General features: G+C 46.5%; 1 protein-coding gene across 1 annotated transcript in view; it reads right to left on the reverse strand.

The window, feature by feature from the left end:
* CERS4 (ceramide synthase 4) overlaps window positions 1-24,592 on the reverse strand; it is a 41,445-nt gene that overhangs the window by 6,533 nt on the left and 10,320 nt on the right. The window contains exons 4-8 of the mRNA XM_048496587.1: window positions 24,094-24,151; window positions 21,397-21,447; window positions 19,886-19,978; window positions 8,584-8,712; window positions 5,769-5,875 (exon numbers count right to left, since the gene is read on the reverse strand). Of these exons, the coding sequence (XP_048352544.1) occupies window positions 5,769-5,875; window positions 8,584-8,712; window positions 19,886-19,978; window positions 21,397-21,447; window positions 24,094-24,151 (438 nt within the window). The remainder of the gene's footprint in view (window positions 1-5,768; window positions 5,876-8,583; window positions 8,713-19,885; window positions 19,979-21,396; window positions 21,448-24,093; window positions 24,152-24,592) is intronic.

Raw genomic sequence — 24,592 nt, forward strand, 5'->3', positions numbered from 1 at the left:
CCACAGCTCTAGAGTAGAAGCTGTCTCTAAGCCTCTTTGTCCCTGGATTCTGAAGACTGTATGCGTCGCAGATGGTAACAGTTTAAAGAGAGTGTGCTGGATGAGCCGGGTCCCTCAGAATATTTTGGGCCTTATTTAGGCTTCGGGAATTATAGATTTCTTCCAAGGAGAAACCCCACTGATTTTCATGCGAAGAACTAAAGCGCGATCCTTTACCTGGGAGTAAGCTCGGTTGCTGGCAATAGGGCTTGCTTCTGATTAAACCCTCCTAGGGTCCTGATTCACCCATTCGGAGAGTTGCATGGTTGCTTCAAAGCAAAGACAACGACTACCACCAAGCTTACTCCCGAGTAACACACGCCTCGGAGCCAACCGTTTTTTCTAAACTAAAACCTCAGTATTCAGGATAAATTGCCGTGTTGGGCCTTTGCGATAAATCAGTGGGATTGGGGTTGCAATTTGGGCACTCGGTCTCGAAAAGGTTTGCCATCACTGATCTAGCCTGCTTTCTGTCTAGTCCAGGGGTAGGGAACCTGCGGCTCTCCAGATGTTCAGGAACTACAATTCCCATCAGCCCCAACCAGCATGGCCAATTGGAATTGTAGTTCCTGAACATCTGGAGAGCCGCAGGTTCCCTACCCCTGGTCTAGTCTGATAGATGTACCTGCAGACTGACACGTCGAAGGGGCCTGTTTCTCGCTTCCTCCTCCTTTCCCTTGGATGTTTATCACTTGATGACAAATGAAGATAACTAGGCAAGACCCCCGTGAAGCATCCTAGCCCTGCGCAACAAGATATGTCTGTTGCACCGCAAGGGAGAGGTTTTGCAGGCGGCATAGCCTTCTCCCTTCTAGGTCCGTGAGACGCCCAGGCTCCTAAGCAATTCTTTGCACACTTGTGATGGGAAAAAGGGAGGGGGGCTAGGGCTCAGGGATAAAACTGCCTAGGAAAAGTCAGAAGTGGCTTTTCTCCAGCTAGGGCAGTGGTGGCGAACCTATGGCACGGGTGCCAGAGGTGGCACTCAGAGCCCTCTCTGTGGGCACGCGCAAACTGTGGGCCCCACATCTAAGCTGGCCTGGGCCGCTGGGCTTTCAGGGAGATTATTAGCATTAAACCTCGATTATTAGCATTAAACCTAGTTTTGGGGAAGCAGTGTAGGTAACCCTGTTAAGCGCTGTTAAACCCCACTGATTTTCATGGGAAGAACTAAAGCACGATCCTTTACCTGGGAGTAAGCTTGGTTGCTGGCAATGGGGTTTGCTTCTGAGTAAACCCTCTTAGGGTCGTGATTCACCCGTTGGAAGAGTTGCACGGTTGCTTCAAAGCAAAGCCACTGACTACCACCAAGCTTACTCCCGAGTGACGTGTGCCTCGGAGCCAACTGTTTTTTCTAAACTAAAACCTCAGTATTCAGGTTAAATTGCCGTGTTGGCAGGGGCGTAACGAGGCAGCCCTGGGCAAACTGTAGCCCTGGGCAAAACCTGAGTTGGATGCCCACCCCCATGGGCAGCCACTCCACCACGACCAAATTTTTTTTTTGCACCAGGACATTGGTGTCTGCAGGGGGTGCATTTTTAGACATATCAGCACCAAAATTTCAGCATATTATCAGGAGACTGTCCTTATGCTACTCCCCAAGTTTGGTGAGGTTTGGTTCAAGGAGTCCAAAATTATGGACTCCCAAAGGGGGTGCCCCTATCCCCCATTGTTTCCAATGGGAACTAATAGGAGATGGGGGCTACAGTTTTGAGGGTCCATAACTTTGGCCCCCCTGAACCAAACTGCACCAAACTTGGGGGGTGCCATCATCTCCAGATGATACCCTGAAATTTTGGTACCAATACATGCAAAAATGCACCCCCTGCAGGAACATCCTAAAAATTTGCCCAAGAATCTTTGTTCTGCATTGAGTTTTCTGCATTGCTGTCACTGGGGGTTGCAGGCTGTGGGGGGCACATTTCTGAAGGCACAGTGTCAAAACTTTCAGGGTCTCATCAGGAGACTGCCCTAATGACACCCCCCAAGTTTGGTGCAGTTTGGTTCAGGGGGGCCAAAGTTATGGACCCTCAAAACTGTAGCCCCCATCTCCTATTAGCTCCCATTGGAAACAATGGGGGATAGGGGCACCCCCTTTGGGAGTCCGTAATTTGGACTCCTTAAACCAAACCTCACCAAACTTGGGGGGTAACATAAGGACAGTCTCCTGATGATACGCTGAAATTTTGGTGTCGCTATCCTAAAAACTGCGCCCCCTGCAGGCCAAAAATGGAAAACCACTAAAATACCCAAAAACGAACCCAGCATTTTGATGCCCCCCACAAGGTGATGCCCTGGGCAGCTGCCCACCTTGCCCAATGGGCATTACGCCAGTGCGTGTTGGCACTTTGTGATAAATAAGTGGGTTTTGGGTTGCAGTTTGGGCACTCGGTCTCGAAAAGGTTCGCCATCAATGAGCTAGGTACTACTGCCTTACTGCTTTCCACAAATGCTGCTCATCAACCACCAAGAGTCTGTCTATTGTATTAAGGAGTGAGACCTAACATATTACTTAGATATGTTGCTCTCTAATTGTTACATAAACAATGCAAAAATGAAATTTGATCCAAAAGGCTACCACCACAACCACATGGCATATTTCAACAAATCGATCAGTTTATAAATGAAAGTTTACAATAAATCATGTGTTTTCATACACTTCATATATACATTTCATGATCCAACATTAAATCCTATCAGAAATAAGTACATAATTTTACATGAATAATTTTCAGTTACAAGCAAACTGGAAACTTAACTGAAAATGGTTTATGTAAAATTGTGGCTGACAAACAAACTCCTTTCTTCTCCTCCTCCTCACAACAGCCACCTTGGGAGGCAGGTGGGGCTGAGAGGCTTCTGAGAGAACTAGGACTGGCCCAAGGTCACCCAGCAGCCTTCATGTGGCGGAGCGGGGAATCAAACCCGGTTCTCCAGATCAGAGTCCACTGCTTTTAACCACTACGCCACGCTGGCTGAACAAGTGTCATCGCAGCTCTTAAAACTGGATACCCACACTATGTTATATATATATATATCCAATTCCAAAGCCTTTATTGGCATTATAAATTACAGAGTTAGTAAAAAGGGGCATTTATCCACTAACTGAGACATTAAAATATTAAAATACATTAAAACAACGTTGAACATTCACAACATTCACGCACACATAAAATAGTTTAGCCATTTACTACTATGGCAGGCAATGATGATTGCTTCTGACCAAAATAGTTCCTCAAAAAACTTCGCCCAACATTCTCATCACGAGATCCCAGGAACCGTTGAGTAGAAAATTCATAGTAGATGGTAGCCTGACATCGTTTGAGCTCTCTATCAATGGACAGATGTATATAGAGCGTAACGACTCGTACATTGGACATTCCAATAGTACATGTTGAACAGTCTCAACAACGGCCATATTACATTGGCATAACCTGTTCTCATATGGAGTGTTATTATACCTGCCAAGAGTCATAGCGTTAGGCAGAGAGTTAAAACGAGCCAAAGTGTACGCTCTGCGTTGTTTGGGATTGCACAAAATGTACAAATAGTTGGCACAATGGTCTGATCGGACAATTCCCAAGGCCTGTGGAGAGCAGCTTCCCCCCCCCCCTCCTGCACCATTTCCAGTTTCTCTCTTTCGACTAAAACAGATTTAATTTCATTATGAATTCTGATGGCAGACATAGTTTGGAAGATAGATAGATAGATAGATAGATAGATAGATAGATAGAAGATAGATAGAAGATAGAAGATAGATAGATAGATAGATAGATAGATAGATAGATAGATAGATAGATAGATAGATAGATAGATAGATAGATAGAAAGAAAATTTATATATATATATATACACACACACACCGCCCTCCCCCGGAGGGCTCAGGGCGGTGAACATGAATAGAGCACAAAATAAAATCAATAAATCTCAAATAATTAAATAAATCATAATAAAATGGCTCTATACACTTTGAATCATTAAAACCCCATTAAAAGCAGCGCATTAGCATCAAAATACAATAAATAATACAACCGGAGGCGACCTACTAACTAATCCCCTAAAAGAGGGGAGGGACGGCAGGATCCACAGATGTTAACGGGGGGGGGGGCATCAGCGGCCAGCCTCCCCAAAGGCCCGGCGGAACAGCTCGGACTTGCAGGCCCTGCGGAACTCGTTGAGATCCTGCAGGGCCTGCTCAGCTGGAGGGAGAGCGTTCCACCAGGCGGGGACCAGAGCTGTAAAGGGTCTGGCCCGGGTGGAGGCTAGCCGCATCATGGAGGGGCCAGGGATCACCAGCAAATTGGCCGCTGCCGAGCGCAGAGGCCGGTTCAGGACATATGGGGCATTTGGGTAGGGCTGACATGAAATGCCTACCCCATCATCATCATCATCATCATCATCATCATCATCATCATCATCATCATCATCATCATCATCATCATCATCATCATCATCATCATCATCATCATCATCATCATCATCATCATCATCAATATTAATATTAATAATGATAATGATAATGATAATGATAATGATAATGATAATGATAATAATAATAATAATAATAATAATAATAATAATAATAATAATAATAATAATAATAATAATAATAATAATAATAATAATAAAAAAAACTTGCTATACCGCCCTATCCCCGAAGGACTCAGGGCGGTGAACAACACAAAATCATACAAAAACATAAAAATCTTAAAACAGGTACATTCTAAAATAGGGCCCACGAGACCCATATACCACCCTCTTCCACAAAATGAGGAGGGGTCCCAGCGATGTTAGGGGACCCTATTAGCAAGGGGGGGGGAGGGCGGGGCATTATCGTTGGCTGGGCTCTCAAAGGCTCGAGAATGGAATAATTTGGTTTTACAATTTCTGCGGAACTCTCCAAGGTCCATGAGTCTTGAATAACTGATGGTAATATCTTCCACCAGGCTGGGTGCCAGGGCTGTCATACAGTGGCTCATACTTACAGTTGGCTCACGTCTGTCTGGTCTCCACCAAGAGCGGCAGCTCGAATGGGACAGGAGGGGCTTCAGTGTGACCCAGAACTGAAACTTACTTGTAGGGTGGAATCACGCAGCAGTGTCACCAGGAAAACAACAGTGAAAGTAATGGTGAAATGTCACAAATTGATTGCCATTTCAGGTAGTTGAACATCTTGGTGGGCTGAGGGACACAAAAAGCACCAAAAGTTTTTTTTTTAAAAAAAAAATAATATCGTGATATCATCATCATCATCATCATCATCATCATCATCATCATCATCATCATTTATTAAACTTGCTATACCGCCCTATCCCCGAAGGACTCAGGGCAGTGAACAACACAAAATCATACAAAAACATAAAAATCTTAAAACAGGTACATTCTAAAATAGGGCCCACGAGACCCATATACCACCCTCTTCCACAAAATGAGGAGGGGTCCCAGTGATGTTAGGGGACCCTATTAGCAAGGGGGGGGAGGGCGGGGCATTATCGGCGGCTGGGCTCTCCAAAGGCTCAGTGGAATAATTCGGTTTTACAGGCCCTGCGGAACTCTCCAAGGTCCCGCAGGGCCCGAATAGCTGATGGTAATATCTTCCACCAGGCTGGTGCCAGGGCTGTTATACAGTGGCTCATACTTACAGTGGCTCACGTCTGTCTGGTCTCCACCAAGAGCAGCAGCTCGAATGAGACAGGAGGGGCTCGGTGGTGTGACCCAGAACTGAAACTTACTTGTAGGGTAAAATCACCAGCCGTGTCACCAGGAAAACAACAGTGAAAGTAATGAACAGAGCGTCACAAATTCGGTGCCATTTCAGGTAGTTGAACATCTTGGTGGGCTGAGGGACACAAAAAGCACCAAAAGTTTTTTTTTTTAAAAAAATAATATCGTGATGGGCAGCAGCTTCCTGGGCAAACAGACAAATGACAGTCCTCCACCAGACAGGGCATATTCTTTGTTGACTGTTGAGCAGCAGTGGCGTAGGAGGTTAAGAGCTCGTGTATCTAATCTGGAGGAACCGGGTTTGATTCCCAGCTCTGCCGCCTGAGTTGTGGAGGCTTATCTGGGGAATTCAGATTAGCCTGGGCACTCCCACACACGCCAGCTGGGTGACCTTGGGCTAGTCACATTTCTTCGGAGCTCTCTCAGCCCCACCCACCTCACAGGGTGTTTGTTGTGAGGGGGGAAGGCCGGGCAAAGAGATTGTCAGCCCCTTTGAGTCTCCTGCTCTTAACCACTGTGCCACTGCTGCTCCCGCACAGACTGGTGGGAGGCAACTAAACAGTCCCCCGTGATGCCATTTCTGGCTGAATAACCAGAAGTTCAAATGGGGGATGAGCAGGCCACTGTTGTCTGTTTCACTCCCTCAGCAACAGATTTTAATCTTGCCGGTAATTTTAAAAGTGACTATTCACAGGATTCGTTACGCAAAGCTACAGTTTAGAATGACATTGTTTTGAACTGCAACCTGATACGGCTAATAAGCACATTATAAAGCCGCTCATTATAAAGATAGACATTATAAATATACATATATAATAAAATATCACTTACATGCTGGGAATTATGATGAATGGCTAATGAGTGGATTCAGAACACATTTGTCATAGGTGTTGGTTTGCAATTCTAAACTACTGCTTTGCCTAATAGGTCTTCTGATAGCGACCTCTGAATATACAGACCAGATTAAAATCTATGGCTGAGGAAGTAAAATAACTTTACCACCAAACAAGCAACGGCGGCAAGTTCCTGCCGCATCTGGATTCTTTACAAAACTCTGGACTAAATAACTGCCTTAGACAATCCAGCTGGTTTTGTCGTCTGTTTTGAGATGTTTGCACTTTTCTTATTGCCTTACATTTTGCACTTTTGGCTTTGTATGGGTATAGCTTTTTGTTGATGATTAATTGCCTGGACACTATACCTGTGTCCATTATATGTAAACTGCATAACCAGAAGAGACACCACCAAGCTGCAAGACGTTCTAGGACAGTGGTGGCGAACCTATGGCACGGGTGCCAGAGGTGGCACTCACAGTCCTTCCTGTGGGCACGCACAAACAGAGCCCTCCCCACCACATCTAGGCTGGCCTGGGCCACTGGGCTTGATTATTAGCATTAAACCTAAGACCTAGTTTTGGGGAAGCAGTGTAGGTAACCCTGTTAAGCGCTGTTAAACCCCACTGACTTTCATGCGACGAACTAAAGTGCGATCCTTTACCTGGGAGTAAGCTCAGTTGCTAGCAATGGGGCTTGCTTCTGAGTAAACCCTTCTAGGGTCGTGATTCAGCCACCAACTACCACCAAGCTTACTCCCGAGTAACGCACGCCTCGGAGCCAACCGTTTTTTCTAAACTAAAACTTCAGTATTCAGGTTAAATTGCCACTTTGCGATAAATAAGTGGGTTTTGGGTTGCAATTTGGGCACTCGGTCTTGAAAAGGTTCGCCATCACTGTTCTAGGATCCCCCAAGACAGGGAATCCGTAGCATCCCACCCTGTGTGGTGTCAGTTCCACTTACATAGCCAGAAATGGTGTTGTAAGTGGCGTAGCGCAATGGGGGAGGGGGTGTGTGCGACACACTGGGCACGAGCCCCTGCAGGGGTGTGGCAAGGGCGTGGCTGAGGCGTGGGGTGCAGGGCACTTTCCCCCTCACTCTGCCCCTGGTGTTGTGAGAGGCTACTCCGGGCAGCCTATTTCCCCACCACCACTCAGCTGAGTTAGGATGAGGAAAGAGTTAGGATGAGGAAACAGAGGGCAAGAATTCCCTTGCCCTTAGAGGACACTTAGCAACCATGTTGGCCTACATCAGGGGTGGGCAATTATTTTTTCCATGGGGGGCCGCATGAGAAACAGAAAATATTGTGGAGGGTCGAGCCAAAAGGCAATAGGGCTTAGGCGCTTTGAAAGCCCCGCAGGCTCTGCAGCCATGAAACCAGGCTTCTGCAGGGCTTTCTCCCAGACGGGCTTTGAAAAGCCCCAGAAGCCGCAGCCAAGGAAACCAGTCTCTGCAGGGCTTTCAGCTTCTCGCCCCTAGCAACGTGCAGGTTAGTCAGGGTCATCCGGCGGGCCGGATGTGGCCCGCGGGCTGTATAATGCCCAGGTCTGGCCTACATGGGAGAGTAGATGCTGAAGTAGATTGCCTCTTTGCCGGATTCAGCAGGCGTGTTTCCACATCCCCTGTGTACATAGCTATGTAGTTCTAACGATGCCAGGTTTTAAAAAGAGGTTCTAGTCCCCCTAGTCCCCCTGAGCCCTCCGAGGGAGGGCGGTCTATAAACCCAATAAATAATAATAATAAATAATAAATAATAAATAATAAATAATAAATAATAAATAATAAATAATAATAATAATAATAGAAACTGAAATGAAACCTCCTGACTGCATTTCCTTACAGCTCTCCACTGTTGCTTGTTTGTAGGCTAAAAAGATTTGTACTACCTGGAAACAGGTACGCCTTCTGTTCTAGATGCACAGACTTTCTCAATACACACAGCGGACCCAGAACGCTTTCCCGTTTGCATTGCTGGGAAGCCTCACTCACCTCTAGAAAAATGTCGGAAGTATCATGGATAATCATGACCAGGGTGCCAATGCGGATGTAGTTGGCACAGTACGAGAAGCTAATGAGGAAGATCGTAGCAGCGTGGTGGACAATTTGTTCCTTAAAGTCCTGTAGTGAGGGAGAGAACATGGCTGAGAGACCATTGGTTGTAAGGAATCAGAAAAGTCCAGACCCAAAGTAACTTTAAAAGTTCTTTATTGACTGGCAATCATGATCTTCTACAGACAATGCGGAATCTGACCAGACTTCCCCCCAGCAGCCGCTTTTACGGGCAAACGTTTTCCCACGAAAACCCCAACCCAAACAACCCTGTTTTCCCATCCCACTATTCCCGCCAAAAGTAGATTCACACAGAACAGAAACCAGTACTGGTAAGCACGCAGCAAGGTTAAGGAATAGATAAAGATTTGTCTGGGCACTACGCCCAGACGGAGGAAGGTAGATCCAAGGTTGAATCAGGCCGCTAGCAAACTGAAAAAACCTTACACTGGTGGCACAGACCCCCCCTACCCCAGTAGAAAGAGGGCAAGCAGGATGTGCATATCGGGCCACCATTGCATCCGCATGTCCCCGGTGCACGCTTCGCTTTTGGTCACATGGTCACATATCCCCCCAAGTGATGAAACGGCGTGCACCTGAGCCACCCACTGCGGTGCCCCACTGTCCCAGCCTCCTTGGAGGCCAGCTTCTGCCTCCCCAGGTGGGTCCTGCGGCCACCTACTGCTGCCCCCCGCCCCCAAGCCCTGCCCTCCCCCAGCCTCCCTGCTGGCTCCCGTAAGTGGGGCGCGGGGAACGCGGGGAGGCGGTCATGCCCCCGGGTGCCATTTAGGCCCGACACGCCACTGGAAGCAAGCAACACTTCGCATTTGTATTTGGCTTCTTGGGGATTCAAAAGGGGGAAGGAGAATTCTGTCATTTATTTACTTCCAGTAAAGCTGACTTGCAGGAGACCCTGCTCGGTTTTCAAGGCAAGAGATGTCCAAAGTCACCCAGCAAGTGACTTTCCACGGATTTCCCAGATCCTCGTCTGACCCCTGACCCACAACACCAAACTGGCTCTCACCTTTCAGTTACAGAATGCCTAGCCCAGTGGTGGTGAACCTATGGCACTCCAGATGTTCATGGACTACAAATCAAATCCAAATCCAAAACCTTTATTAGGCATAAAACCGGAGTGTGTCATGAGTTCCAAATACAATAAAAAGATCATTATTGCACCACTTGCAGTACACAGAGTAAAAATGTAGCAACAGCTTCAGAGATTTCAGCATTAGAGTTATTTAGAAGCTTAGCCATTTTTATCTTATCAGAAAGGAGCATAAATCCTGTTGGCAATACAGTTCTCAAATCAGTTCTGATGTTGTTGTATTTTGAACAGTGAAGCAGAATATGAGAAAGTGAATCAGTTGTATTAGGACAGAAACTGATTGTATGTATGTTGAAATTGAAACTGATATTGAGGAGATAGAAAAAGTGCAGAGAAGGGCAACAAGGATGATTGAGGGACTGGAGCACCTTCCCTATGAGGAGAGGCTGCAGCGTTTGGGACTCTTTAGTTTGGAGAGGAGGCGGCTGAGGGGGGATATGATTGAAGTCTACAAAATTATGCATGGGGTAGAAAATGTTGACAGAGAGAAATTTTTCTCTCTTTCTCACAATACTAGAACCAGGGGGCATTCATTGAAAATGCTGGGGGGAAGAATTAGGACTAATAAAAGGAAACACTTCTTCACGCAACGTGGGATTGGTGTTTGGAATATGCTGCCACAGGAGGTGGTGATGGCCACTCACCTGGATAGCTTTAAAAGGGGCTTGGACAGATTGATGGAGGAGAAGTCGATTTATGGCTACTCAATCTTGGATCCTCTTTGATCTGAGATTGCAAAATGCCTTGTAACAGACCAGGTGATCGGGAGCAACAGCCTAGAGAGGCTGCCATGCTCACATCCTACATGTGAGCTCCCCAAAGGCACCTGGTTGGCCACTGCGTCAGTAGCAGAGAGCTGGACTAGATGGACTTTGGTCTGGATCCAGCTGGCTTTGTTCTTATGTTCCTTGAAGTGCGAAATCCACAGCAATGCTCATTTTGTGGGATATTAGGAGAAGCTTACCCTTGAAGATGTACTCGATGTGAAAAGAGTTACACCTTGCTCTAGTCAGTCATGACCCATCTGCAATTGTAATTAACAAGATGTTCCAGGTATATAGCAGGGCTAGATTTCTGAGGGATAATCCCTAAAGAATCATTGGAGAGCAAGAGCTTTGCGCTTTGCTCAGGAGAAATTGATATTCTTGATCGAATAATCTAGACTTTAAGCGATGGTAAATCTCCGGAGCGGTGAGCATTTGTAGGGCCTCCCAAGAGAAGCCCAAGGAAAAGATCTTTTTTCCAATATGTAGCCACCATTTTGAAAGCTGAAGCTCTCTCATTTCTAACTGGGACAAACTGTTAGGGTCAGTGCAGAAACAAAGACGCAGACAAAACTTAAAAGTAACAACCCGTGCCCTTGTTTCTAATAAATGTTGCCCTGATTCCAAACAAATACCACCATAGGGGACACAATACGGGGTTCCAAAGATCTTATATAGGAAATTGGATTGAATGCGTTCCAATTTCTGGTGCCATGCTTGGATCCAATTGGCAATGCTGGCAGGGCTGATGGGAATTGTAGTCCATGAACATCTGGAGTGCCGTAGGTTCACCACCACGGGCCTAGCCCATCTTTCTGCCCTCACAAGGTTGCCAACGAGGACAACAATTTAAAACATACAAGATAAAAATTATATTATAAAACTCAATCGCATTATTAAACTCAACACCCCTCCCCAACATACACTATTAAAACGGTTTTTAAAAGAGTTTTAAAAGACATATGTACAAAACAGGTAAAATACGTATGGAAACATTGATCAGGAAGGATAGTCATTGAGGGAATGCCCAACACAACAAAAATGTCTTCACCCGCTGGAGGAAGCAGCGACAGAAGGGGGCAGATGAATCTCTCTGCGGAGAAAGTGCCAGAATTTGGTGGCCTGACCAAGGCGGCCATCTCCCAGGCTTCCTGATCTCAGAAGGAGGGGCTCAGAAGATGCCCTTCATGGTCTGGCAAGTTCATAAGGGATCAGGCCGTCCTTCAGGTACATTGGCTCCAAACTGCACATGGCTTTAAAGGTCAAGACCAGCCGCTTGAACAGTGGCCGGAAACAAACTGGGAGCTAGTGTAGACAGACTAAGACTGAGTGATGTGGTTCCTACAGCCCACTCCAAATCAACCTCTGGCTGCAGCATCCTGTACCAGCTGAAGAGAAGAAGAGTTTGAATTTATACCCCACGTTTCTCAACTGTATAGAGTCTCAAAGCAGTTGGCAAACTCCTTCCCTTCCTCCTCTCCTCACAACAGACACCTTGTGAGGCAGGTGGGGCTGAGAAAGTCCTGAGAGAACTGTGACTGGCCCAAGGTCACACAGCAGGCTTCATGTGGAGGAGCGGGGAATCAGCTGCACCACACTGGCTCACTCCGAACACTTTTCAAGTCAGCCCCGCATGGAGAGTATTGCAGTAATCTAATCTAGATGCAACGAGCGCATGCGCCGCAGCGGCCAGAAAAGATCTGGAAAGGCCCCAGCTGCTGAATCAGCTGAAGCATGTTAAAGACAATCTTAGTCACAACCACCCCTAGTTTATTTAGCAGTAGGTCTGGGTCCCAGACAGTGAGGGACGGAGCGAGAGGAAACTGCACAACCTGCCTACACGCATGGCCACACCACGCCCGATTCGCCCGTGCCCCGCCCCTGGGAGTGTTGGAAGATACTTAGTTAGTGTGTATATACCGTAAATCAGTGGTGGCGAACCTATGGCACGGGTGCCAGAGGTGGCACTCAGAGCCCTCTCTGTGGGCACAAGTGCACAGAGTTCATCATGTAGGGGGCGGAAAATCGCCCCCACACACACATCTAGGCTGGCCTGGGCTGCTGGGCACGACGTGTAGGTAACCCTGTTAAGTGCTGTTAAACCCCACTGATTTTCATGGGAAGTACTAAAGCACAATCCTTTACTTGGGAGTAAGCTCGGTTGCTGGCAATGGGGCTTGCTTCTAAACTCTCCTAGGGTCGTGATTCACCCGTTAGAAGAGTTGCACGGTTGCTTCAAAGCAAAGTCCTCGACTACCACCAAACTTACTCCTGAGTAATGCGCGCCTTGGAGTCAACCGTTTTTTCTAAACTAAAACCTCAGTATTCAGGTTAAATTGCCGTGTTGGCACTTTGCGGTAAATAAGTGGGTTTTGGGTTGCAGTTTGGGCACTCGGTCTCGAAAAGGTTCACCATTACTGCCGTATATGTTTTCTCCCTCAAGTTAAAAATAAAGTTCTCCTTATGTTTATAAACTTCTGAGGTAAAACAGCCGGTCTTTTGACAGATAACTATTCTGATTTAAAGTGCCGCCCTGTCTGCATTTCTGCTCGTTACTCCGCTTGACAGGATTTTATATTCTAAATATACCTGTTGCCCTTCACACGCCTCGCCCTGATTCACCCATGCTTCGCCCCAGGGAGGGAATGATTTTCCACCCCCACATGACGCCAGTGGCACGCGCCTGGGGTGCAACACCCCCCCAACCTGCTGCAGCTTCGCCACTAGTCCAAGAGTACTCCCAGATGATGGAGCTGTTCCTTCAAGGGGAGTGCAACCTCATCAGGAATGGATGACACCTTAAATCCCAGGTCAGGCCTTTTCCCTCCCAGCAGCACTTCCGTTGTTGCAGGATTACGCTTCAGTTTATTAGCAAAATGTACTTCAGTCTATTTGCATCTTTTCACTGTTCTTCATTACCAATGCATAAAGGTGCCGGCTCTAGACCAGTGGTGGTGAACCTTTTCGAGACCGAGTGCCCAAATTGCAACCCAAAACCCACTTATTTATCACAAAGTGCCAACATGGCAATTTAACCTAAATACTGAGGTTTTAGTTTAGAAAAAAACCGTTTACTCCGAGGCATGCGTTACTCGCGAGTAAGCTTGGTGGTAGTCGGTGGCTTTGCTTTGAAGCAATTGTGAAACTCTTCCAACAGGTGAATCACGACCCTAGGAGGGTTTACTCAGAAGCAAGCCCCATTGCCAGCAACTGAGCTTACTCCCAAGTAAAGGCTTGCACTTTAGTTGTTTGCATGAAAATTAGTGGGGTTTAACAGCGCTTAACAGGGTTACCTACACTGCTTCCCCAAAACTAGGTGTTAGGTTTAATGCTAATAATCGGGCCTAGCGGCCCATGCCAGCCTAGATGTGGGGGGGGGGGCGACTCTGTTTGCATGTGCCCACAGAGAGGGCTCTGAGTGCCACCTCTGGTACCCGTGCCATAGGTTTGCCACCACTGCTCTAGACGATGCCAGGTGAGCTAACTTAAGTGGCCACTAGGTGGCAGTCTGAGGTCTATAGGTGGCACAGTCTTTAGCTCAGTGGTTCCCAAAATGGGTGGTACTGCCCCTTGGGGAGGTACTTAATGGGGCAATAAGAGGCAAGGGGGTAGCGAGGTGGGGCTGCAGGAGGTGGGCCCCTTCATTTGTGTTGTTCACTTATTTACAATAGATCAAGTTGTGGAACCATGCCGGCAAATCTGGTGGAAACCACCAGAATTTTTTTACTGGCTTTGAAAAGCTGGAATCACAGGGTCAAGTTCATCCATTTTGCAGAATAAACTGAAAAGTTTTAATTGGCTTTTGAATGAACGAGCAATTAACGAGCGTGTAGGCTGGTTTTTAATTTAATTGTCGTAATCTTCTTTAGTGAGTCATGCAAACCACTATTTTGAATAGTGCTTTTTATAGGGCCACTGGGCATGAGTTTATGGTCATATTTGAGAACCACTGCTTTAGATAATGTGGCTCTTAGACCTTGAAGGATGTGATGGATAGGAGGTTACCTGGCCTCTAGTTGCCAACAGTCACTGCCCCGCCAAGGCTCGGGTTGATTTGGAGGACAAGGGATATTGAGGGAAATCAGGGAGTTAGCAGGTGAGGATTAGTTTTTACCTCAAGCCATTTACACACTAACACCATCCCGCAGGTTTGTAGTATGTCGTTTTGAAGCTTCTCCCCCGCCCCACTGTGGCCTCAGGAGAGCAATTACCACTCCCCCTTTTTTCACTCCCCCCCTCCCGACATCTGCAGAGGGGCAACAATTACCCTCTGCAGAGGAGTTGGCTTTTCCTGGTTTCCAGCTACTGACGTCAATCTGATGAACGATACTGATCAGCACTTCAGAGTCCATTTATTAGCTTAACGTTCAGAGACCTAACAGACGTCCAAGAAATATCAGGGTTATGAGCCAGGGCAGGCAATGGCAAACCACCTTCCAATGACTCTTTCCTTGAAAACTCTACAGGATCACCATAAATCAGCTATGATTTGACAGAAAAAGGTAAAAATCATGCGAGATTCCTTTTGCATGGTGAAGTCACTCAGCTTGGACACAGGTAGACCACCACATTGAGAACACAGACTGACAATCCCAGCTTTCCCACACAGGTGCTGTGAGTGACCTTCTGCTTCAACATGACCACTTCCAAAAGACAGCTGCATTTGAACCTGAATCTGTAACGGATGTTTTTCAATGCTAGCTTGTAATTCCTCCCAATGCCCCATTTCACAGGTGTCAAACTCGCGGCCTTCCAGATGTTCATGAACTACAATTCCCATCAGCCCTTGCCAATATAGCCAATGCTCATGTTGGGAAGGACTGATGGGAATCATAGTTCATGAACATCTGGAGGGCTGCGAGTTTGACATCCTTGCCCCATTTCATATCATACACCGCAAGGGATCCCAGCAGGCCAATACTGGAAAGGCACTTAAAAATGAGAACTCCTTAGGACCTGGCCCATTGATGCACTTGGGTCTCCTTCGCATTGGACGTTTATTCCCTTTGGGTTGGATTCTTGGAAAGGCATATGTTTTCCTCCCTCCCGAATCCACTGTGCCTCAGATCAGAGAATCTCCACGATTTTGGAAACCTCTGAAGCGTGACTATGCCTCTAATTCTGCAGACAGAGTGAATTAGCATGCATTTTGCTCTGTTTGGGTTTTTCGTTCATCCCGGCTTTCCCAGGCCCAACAGTAGCTGTTCCTCCTGCTCAGCCCAGTACCACTTCAGAAGGATCAAAAGGGCCGTTTTGTTTTTATTTTCACACTGAGGGCCTATCACTTGAGCAACAGACCCTTAAGAACATAAGAACAAGTCAGCTGGATCAGACCAGAGTCCATCTAGTCCAGCTCTCTGCTACTCGCAGTGGCCCACCAGGTGCCTTTGGGAGCTCACAGGCAGGATGTGAAAGCAATGGCCTTCTGCTGCTCCTGCTGCTGCTCCCGATCACCTGGTCTGCTAAGGCATTTGCAATCTCAGATCAAAGAGGATCAAGATTGGTAGCCATAGATCGACTTCTCCTCCATAAATCTGTCCAAGCCCCTTTAAAGCTATCCAGGTGAATGGCCTTCACCACCTCCTGTGGCAGCATATTCCAAACACCAATCACACGTTGTGTGAAGAAGCGTTTCCTTTTATTAGTCCTAATTCTTCCCCCCAGCATTTTCAATGAATGCCCCCTGGTTCTAGTATTGTGAGAAAGAGAGAAAAATGTCTCTCTGTCAACATTTTCTACCCCATGCATAATTTTATAGACTTAAGAACATAAGAACATAATAACAAGCCAGCTGGATCAGACCAAAGTCCATCTAGTCCAGCTCTCTGCTACTTGCAGTGGCCCACCAGGTGCCTTTGGGAGCTCACATGTAGGATGTGAACGCAATGGCCTTCTGCGGCTGCTGCTCCCGATCACCTGGTCTGTTAAGGCATTTGCAATCTCAGATCAAAGAGGATCAAGATTGGTAGCCATAAATCAACTTCTCCTCCATAAATCTGTCCAAGCCCTTTTTAAAGCTATCCAGGTTAGTGGCCATCACCACCTCCTGTGGCAGCATAGTCCAAACACCAATCACACGTTGCGTGAAGAAGTGTTTCCTTTTATTAGTCCTAATTCTTCCCCCCAGCATTTTCAATGAATACCCCCTGGTTCTAGTATTGTGAGAAAGAGACAAAAATTTCTCTCTGTCAACATTTTCTACCCCATGCATAATTGTATAGACTTCAATCATATCCCCCCTCAGCCGCCTCCTCTCCAAACTAAAGAGTCCCAAACGCTGCAGCCTCTCCTCATAGGGGAAGGTGCTCCAGTCCCTCAATCATCCTTGTTAGCCCTTTCTCTGCACTTTTCTATCTCCTCAATATCCTTTTTTTTGGAGATGCATGCACCAGAACTGGACACAGTACTCCAAGTGCGGTCAGCATCTACTGCTTTTATATAAGGGCATGACAATCTTTTGCAGTTTTATTATCAATTCCTTTTTCTAATGATCCCCAGCATAGAGTTTTGCCTTTTTTTCACAGCTGCCGATGCATTGAGTGGACATTCCCAAGGAACTAACAACTAAGACGCCGAAATCCCTTTCCTTGTCTGTGACTTATAGCACTGACCCCTTTAGCATGTATGTGAAGTTTGGATGTTTTGCCCCTATGTGCAATCAATACTTCTACATTTTGCTACATTGAACTGCATTTTGCCATTTCCTGGAGCCCACTCACCTAATTTATCAAGGTCCGCTTGGAGCTCTTCGCAATCCTTGCTATGTTCTCACCACAATCTCACATAATTTGGTATCATCTGCAAACCTGGCCACCACGCTACCCACCCCTACTTACCGGCCATTTCTCAATAGGTTAAAGAGCACTGGTCCCAAAACGGATCCTTGGGGGACACCACTCTCATCGGCTATCTCTCCATTGTGAGAACTTCCCATTTACACTCCACTCTTTTTGTTTCCTGTTTCTCAAACCAGTTTTTAATCCATAGGAGGACTTCCTCTTATTCCTTTCATTGCTGAGTTTTCTCTCAACAGTCTCTGGTGAGGGAACTTTGTCAAAAAGCCTTTTGGAAACTAAGTAGACAATGTGTCCACCGGTTCACCCCTGTCCACATGCCTGTTTACACCCTCAAAGAACTCTAGTAAGTTTGTAAGACAGGATTTGCCTTCCCTGCAAAAGCTTGCTACATGCTGGACTCTTTCTCAGCAGGTCTTCTCTTTTCTACAAGTTTTATAATTTTACCCCATTTCCTTTAATGATAGATTCTACTAATTCTACCAGGAACAGATGTCAAACTGACTGGCCTGTAATTCTCCTCGGTCCCCCCTAGATCCTTTCCTTAAAGATTGGTGTGTGACATTGGCACATCTTCCAGTCTCTCAGGGATGGAGCCTGATTTCAGGGATAAGTTGCATATTAAAGTAGGAGAAGATTTCCTCCAGCACCTACATGCTTGAGCTCTTTAAGAACTCTTGGGTGAATGCAATCTGGGCAATAGGATTTGGTAACATTTAGTTTATCAATGGCTGCCAGAACTTCTTCCCTGTCTACCATCATCTTCGCTAGTTCCTCGGATTCAGCCTCCTACAGCTTGGTTCAGGTGCAGGAATCTTCCTCACCTCCTCTTGGGTGAAGACAGATGCAAAGAATTCATTCAGCTTCTCTGCAATCTCCCTGCCATCTTTTAGCACACCCTTTGTTCCTTTGTCATCTAACGGGCCTACCGCTTCCCTTGCTGGCTTCCTGCTTTTGATGTACTTGAAGAACTGTTTGTTGCTGGTCTTGATGTTCGTAAGCCATGCATTCCTCATAATCCTTTTTTTTGCCTCTTTTACAGCTAACTTGCTTCTCTTTTGCCACCATTTGTGTCTCCCTCTCATATTCTTCTATATCAGCCAAACTGGACTTCCATTTTCTAAAAGACATTTTCTTTTTTTCTGATAATTTCCTCAACCTCTCTTTGTTAACTATGGTGGCTTTCTTTTGGACTGGTGCTGCCTTTTCAAACCTGTGGAACACATTCCAGCTGAGCTTTTATTACTGTGTTTTTAAATAACCTCCAAGCATCCTGGACAGTTTCTGACTCCTTTTGATTTTTTCCCTTTCAGCTTCCTCTAAGCACTGGTCCCCCTCATCTTTGAGAAATTTTCCCTTTCTGAAGGCGAATGTAACTACATTAGTAGTTATCACTTGTTCGCATGCAGAGATACTGACTCTGACAGAATTGTGGTCGCTGTTCCCTATCGGCTCAACAACACTGACTTCCCGCACCAGGTCCTGGGTGCCACATAGAATTAGATCTAGGATCACCTCTCCCCTGGTTGGTTCCACAACCATCTGCTCTAAGCCAGAGTCTTTTATCATATCCAGGAATGCTCTCTCCTTACTATGACCTGAACATGCATTTTTCCAGTTTATGTGGGGATAGTTAAAATCACCCATTACCACTACATTTTTGCTTTTGATGGTCTCTCTAATTTCTTTTTCCATCTTAGAATCCTCTTGTGCACTTTGGTCAGGGGGACGATAATATATTCCTAATATTAAACTATCCTTCACACCTGGTATTGATATCCACAGTGATTCTGTAGGGGAACCAGCTCCCCTTGCATTGTCTATTTTATGTGATACTATGCTCTCTTTGATGTAAAGGGCAACTCCACCCCCAATGCGCCCTGTCCTATCCTTCCTATAGAGCCTGTAGCCTGGTATAACAGCATCCCACTGGTTCTCCTCATTCCACCATGTCTCTGTAATGCCCACTATATCAAAGTCCTCCTTCAAAACTCTGTACTCTAGCTCCCCCATTTTAGGTCGAATGCTTCTACTATTAGCATAGAGACACCTGTATACCCTGTCTCTTCAATCATATCCCCCCTCAGACGTCTCCTCTCCAAACTAAAGAGTCCCAAAAGCTGCAGCCTCTCCTCATAGGGAAGGTGCTCCAGTCCCTCAATCATCCTCGTTGCCCTTCTCTGCACTTTTTCTATCTCCTCAATATCCTTTTTGAGATGTGGCGACCACAACTGAACACAGGACTCCAAGTTGGGTCGCACCACGGCTTTATAGAAGGGCATGACAATCCTTGCAGTTTTATTCTCAATTACTTAAATGGTCTAACAAATTAACACTCGACCAAAACAGACCCCCCCCCCTCCAAATGGTGGCAAGCTACCTCCCCAGCTTCTGAAAAATTGCACAAATAGAACAAGGAAGTGGGAGGGGGGGGGCAAAATGGGACATCAGCTCAACCCAGTTTGCAGGAGAATCCCGTTTAAACAAAAACCGGTGGGAAAAACCCATAACGTAGCAAACAACTGAGCGATGAGCCCCCAAATGTAAATGGGCTCGCTCTGAGGTTCCTCACTCACCTTTCTCTTCACATCAAATGGGAGTGTGATCACCAGAGAGAAGTAGAAGGAAAGTTGCAGCATGTAGTAGGCAAAAATTGAAGGCACAAGCGGCTGGAATGGAAGCAGAAAGGAGGGGAGACTGAGTTATCCCGTCAACATTCGAAGTTGGGCTCAAATGATCCGCCGGCTGCTCTCTATGCGACTACTGCCCAACGGCCCCATGGCGTCCCTTAAGTTAACAATGGGGAAACCTGCTCGAATTTCAGCCTCTTGGGGGAGGGGGTGGACAGCTAGTGGCACCAGGCTAAATCCCAGTGACCACAGAAATGCCACGCCAGCAGTACCAGCGGTCTAACATCTTCAGAGGGAGAAAATGTCAACAGGAACATGCCAAGACTTTTGAGGATGCTGCTCCAGTCTCTCATCTGGCTTTAGGTGCCTCTTGACAGCCGACCGGCAAACTCTGACTATTCCAAGGTAGATTCTCTGTCTGGAGGTTCTATTAAATTATCATGGCTTGAGGGGGTCAAACACCAAAGTCACCCTTAAACGGTCTTAAGTAATCAATGAACTACTAGCAGGGAAAGGTACCAGTTGCAGACCTGTTTGGGATGCCATTCCAGAGTTGCCTTTGAAAAGACTTCCTCTTTGGGGCCACCCACCATACTGCTGATGGTAAGAACATAAGAACATAAGAACAAGCCAGCTGGATCAGACCAGAGTCCATCTAGTCCAGCTCTCTGCTACTCGCAGTGGCCCACCAGGTGCCTTGGGGAGCTCACCTGCAGGATGTGAAAGCAATGGCCTTCTGCGGCCTCTGCTCCTGACCACCTGGACTGTTAAGGCATTTGCAATCTCAGATCAAAGAGGATCAAGATTGGTAGCCATAAATCGACTTCTCCTCCATAAATCCGTCCAAGCCCCGTTTAAAGCTATCCAGGTGAGTGGCCATCACCACCTCCTGTGGCAGCATATTCCAAACACCAATCACACGATGCGTGAAGAAGTGTTTCCTTTTATTAGTCCTAATTCTTCCCCCCAGCATTTTCAATGAGTGCCCCCTGGTTCTAGTATTGTGAGAAAGAGAGAAAAATGTCTCTCTGTCCACATTTTCTACCCCATGCGTAATTTTATAGACTTCAATCATATCCCCCCTCAGACGTCTCCTCTCCAAACTAAAGAGTCCCAAACGCTGCAGCCTCTCCTCATACGGAAGGTGCTCCAGTACGGGATAGACAGAAGACCCTCTGATATGGAAGAGACAGGTCTGTCAGTTGCTATTAGCCGTGATGCCAAAAAAATGGGAACCTTCCCTTTTTGAGGAAGGATATCTGAACGCCAGCATGGGATGATGGAAGTCCTTCAGACATGATATTCTGGGACTTTTTGAGGTCAAAGGTCATGAATGGGGCTCAAAAAAAGTGACGCCCGAACAACTGGAGCAGCCCTTTCCTTGCCGCTCTGCTTTGGAATAGCTACAGCCTCCTCTGTAAGCCTGGTTCCATGTTGAGGATTTCTTGGCCACTTACCTGCTGTGGGTACCCAGTCCAGCACTCGCGGTGGTCCCAAAACCAGGATTTCTGCAACGAGACAGAAGGATGGAGAACTGCTTCCTGCTACCTCATACAGTAGTCACAAGAGAGCTTGATACAAAGAGGAGGAAGAATCAAGATGGAAATTTGGGACGTCACCTGCTCAGGGCAGGAACATGGTGGACCTGAACGATCTGACTGCTGCTCTGAGCCCAGAGGTAGAGCAAATGGCTTCATGGAGACCACAGGAATACATTCACTGTGGGGCCACTGAATTGAGAGCACGTGGCTGGCCTGTGGCCACCCATCTCAGCTGAAGATGATTAATAGTTCTCTTTGGTCAGACCTGTGTAAGTGGGGGTGCTCCAAACTTCAACCCAAAAACCCCAAGCTTGAGGTCTCCCACCCAGGTCCTAACCTGGGCTGACCCCGCTCAGCTTCTGAGATTTGATGAGACTGTGCTAGCCCAGATCGTACAGCTCAGGACGGCCCATATTAGATGTGGTGGTTTGCCCAGTTTCAATTTTGAACCAGCGCAGTGACTGGATGAAGACTTTGGGGGCCATATTGGAGTGCTCTCTGGGGATGACAGCAATTTGTGTTTCACCACGTTGCACTCAACAAAATAAGCCGTTTTCCCCTTTCCCTTGTAGGCATCTCACTGGATACTAAGCATTAGATTGCTATCATAACAACAACGATGTTGGTTACATTAACTATTTGCTACTGGTATACAGTACCTACCTCTGCCAGTAACCTGTGGGTTCACAGTCAACCAAAGTCAAATAACCTGTGGGAACCTATTGCAGTCCTTGCCCCCTATCCCTTGTTCTGTGTTAGTTGCCACTAACAAACTCTGTGTTTTATAGTGGAGTGTTGATACTGTATGCTGTTGTGATGCCTGGGCTCTGTTGGTGGGTCTTCAGTCTGGTCTGTGGAGAGGTGTATGGGAATGGCACTTTTGATGAGTCCATTTGGACTAAACTATTGATAAGACTCTGAATGGTTGTTGTATCTATCTGTCTTTTATGGACAATTGTTTTATTGTATTTTGGAATGCCACTAAAGGCTTGTCTATCTGTAGGCATCTCACTGGAAACATGCAATGGCGGAGACAATCCACAAACCACCAGGCCGCCATTTTGAAACAGTTTATATTCATTCAGCATACTTCTATGCCGCCTCTTCAGAGTCAATCAGCCAGTCATTTATTTACTGTAGCAGCCATAGGCCATGACATCATTAAACAGATATATTACACAATGTGTTTTACAAACAGTTAATTGGAATATATTACAAACAAATAACAAAGCAAATAAGATCCATGCAATAAATCAGCAATCTATTGTCGAAGGCTTTCACGGCCGGAATCACTGGGGTGCTGTGTGGTTTCCAGGCTGTATGGCCGTGTTCTAGCAGCATTCTCTCCTAACCTTTCGCCTGCATCTGTGGCATCCTCTGGAGATGGCATCTGTGGCATCCTTTGAAGATGCCAGCCACAGATGCAGGCGAAACGTCAGGAGAGAATGCTGTTAGAACACGGCCATACAGCCCGGAAACCACACAGCACCCCAATCAGCAATCTATTAATAGTAAAACTTTCCAATTGGGCTAGGATTCTTTCAGAATTAATAGGTACTGATTTCTTCCTTATATCAATTGCTAAAAAGAAGAAAGTAGCCACTTCAAGAGTTTCCAGAGGGATAGCTTCAGCTTATAAAAAGCTAACGCATTCCTCCTCAGAGCTGGACATATAGAAAGAACAATATAAAACACAGTGGACAATATCTTCTGTCTGACTGAGACCACAGGAACAAAAATGTTGCACCACGGGTTTTTTTTTGGGGGGGGGGGCGGATCTGCCCTGTAAGAACTCAGATGGTTGGCCCTAAAGATTGCTTTTCTTAATAAGGCATTGGTGAGATCTGCTAAGTAGCGGGAGAAGAATGTATTTTTCTTAAACCGCAAAAGAAAAGGTTGATTGATGAACCATACTAATGTCAGAGAGGGCTTCTTTTTCAAAAAACCCATGAATGGATTTTGTTCACGTCCCAAAGCTCTACCACAGTGATGGTGAACCTTTTCGATACCAAGTGCCCAAATTGCAACCCAAAACCCACTTATTTATTGCAAAGTGCCAACGCGGCAATTTAACCTGAATACTGAGGTTTTAGTTTAGAAAAAATGTTTCAAGGCGTGCGTTACTCAGGAGTAAGCTTGGTGGTAGTCGATGGCTTCGCTTTGAAGCAACGGTGGAACTCTTCCAACGGGTGAATCACAGAAGCAAGCCCCATTGCCAGCAACCAAGCTTACTCCCAGGTAAAGGATCGCGCTTTAGTTCTTCGCATGAAAATCAGTTTAACAGCATTTAAGAGGGTTGCCTACACTGCTTCCCCAAAACTAGGTCTTAGGTTTAATGCTAATAATTGAGCCCAGCAGCCCGGGCCAGCCTAGATATGTGTGTGTGTATGTGTGCGTGTGTGTGTGTGGGGGGGTGACTCTGTTTGCGAGTGCCCACAGAGAGGGCTCTGAGTGCCACCTCTGGCACCCGTGCCATAGGTTCGCCATCACTGCTCTACCACTTCTCAGGAGGGCAGGGATCTTCACAGTCCTGCCGGAGAAGGCTCCCAATGCAAGGCTGCCGTACGCTTTTAAAAGCACCTTAAAATAACTGGATGGTGTCTGTGTACTCACATCATATAGAACAGCCAGTCCTGTGGTGAAGGATGTAATATAAAAGGCGGTTCTCCAACTGCAACACAAACAGAGGATTAGAAATCAGGGTTCAGTTGGGTAGAAGAAGCAGGGGTGGGTGTGGGGGAGGTTGCATTCTTGGTCAGGAGTATCTCCCCGAGGCCCGTCTATTTATTTATTTATATTTATTATTCCACTTATATACCACCGTCCCCCGGAGGGCTCAGATCCTCCGGAGGGCTCAGATAACACAGGTGCATTAAGGGCCCATCCTGCGAAACTCAGAGGCACCAGATTTAGGACAAAAAGGAAGCAACAGCCGCAGAAGGCCATTGCTTTCACCTCCTGCATGTGAGCTCCCAAAGGCACCTGGTGGGCCACTGCAAGTAGCAGAGAGCTGGACTAGATGGACTCTGGTCTGATCCAGCAGGCTAGTTCTTATGTTCTTATGTTCTTATGAAGGCTCTGTTTAAGTGAAAGTAATTTCCAGAGCTTTTTG

This window comes from Sphaerodactylus townsendi, linkage group LG05, assembly GCF_021028975.2.
Source record: "Sphaerodactylus townsendi isolate TG3544 linkage group LG05, MPM_Stown_v2.3, whole genome shotgun sequence".
In the NCBI taxonomy this organism is placed as follows: Eukaryota; Metazoa; Chordata; class Lepidosauria; order Squamata; family Sphaerodactylidae; genus Sphaerodactylus; species Sphaerodactylus townsendi.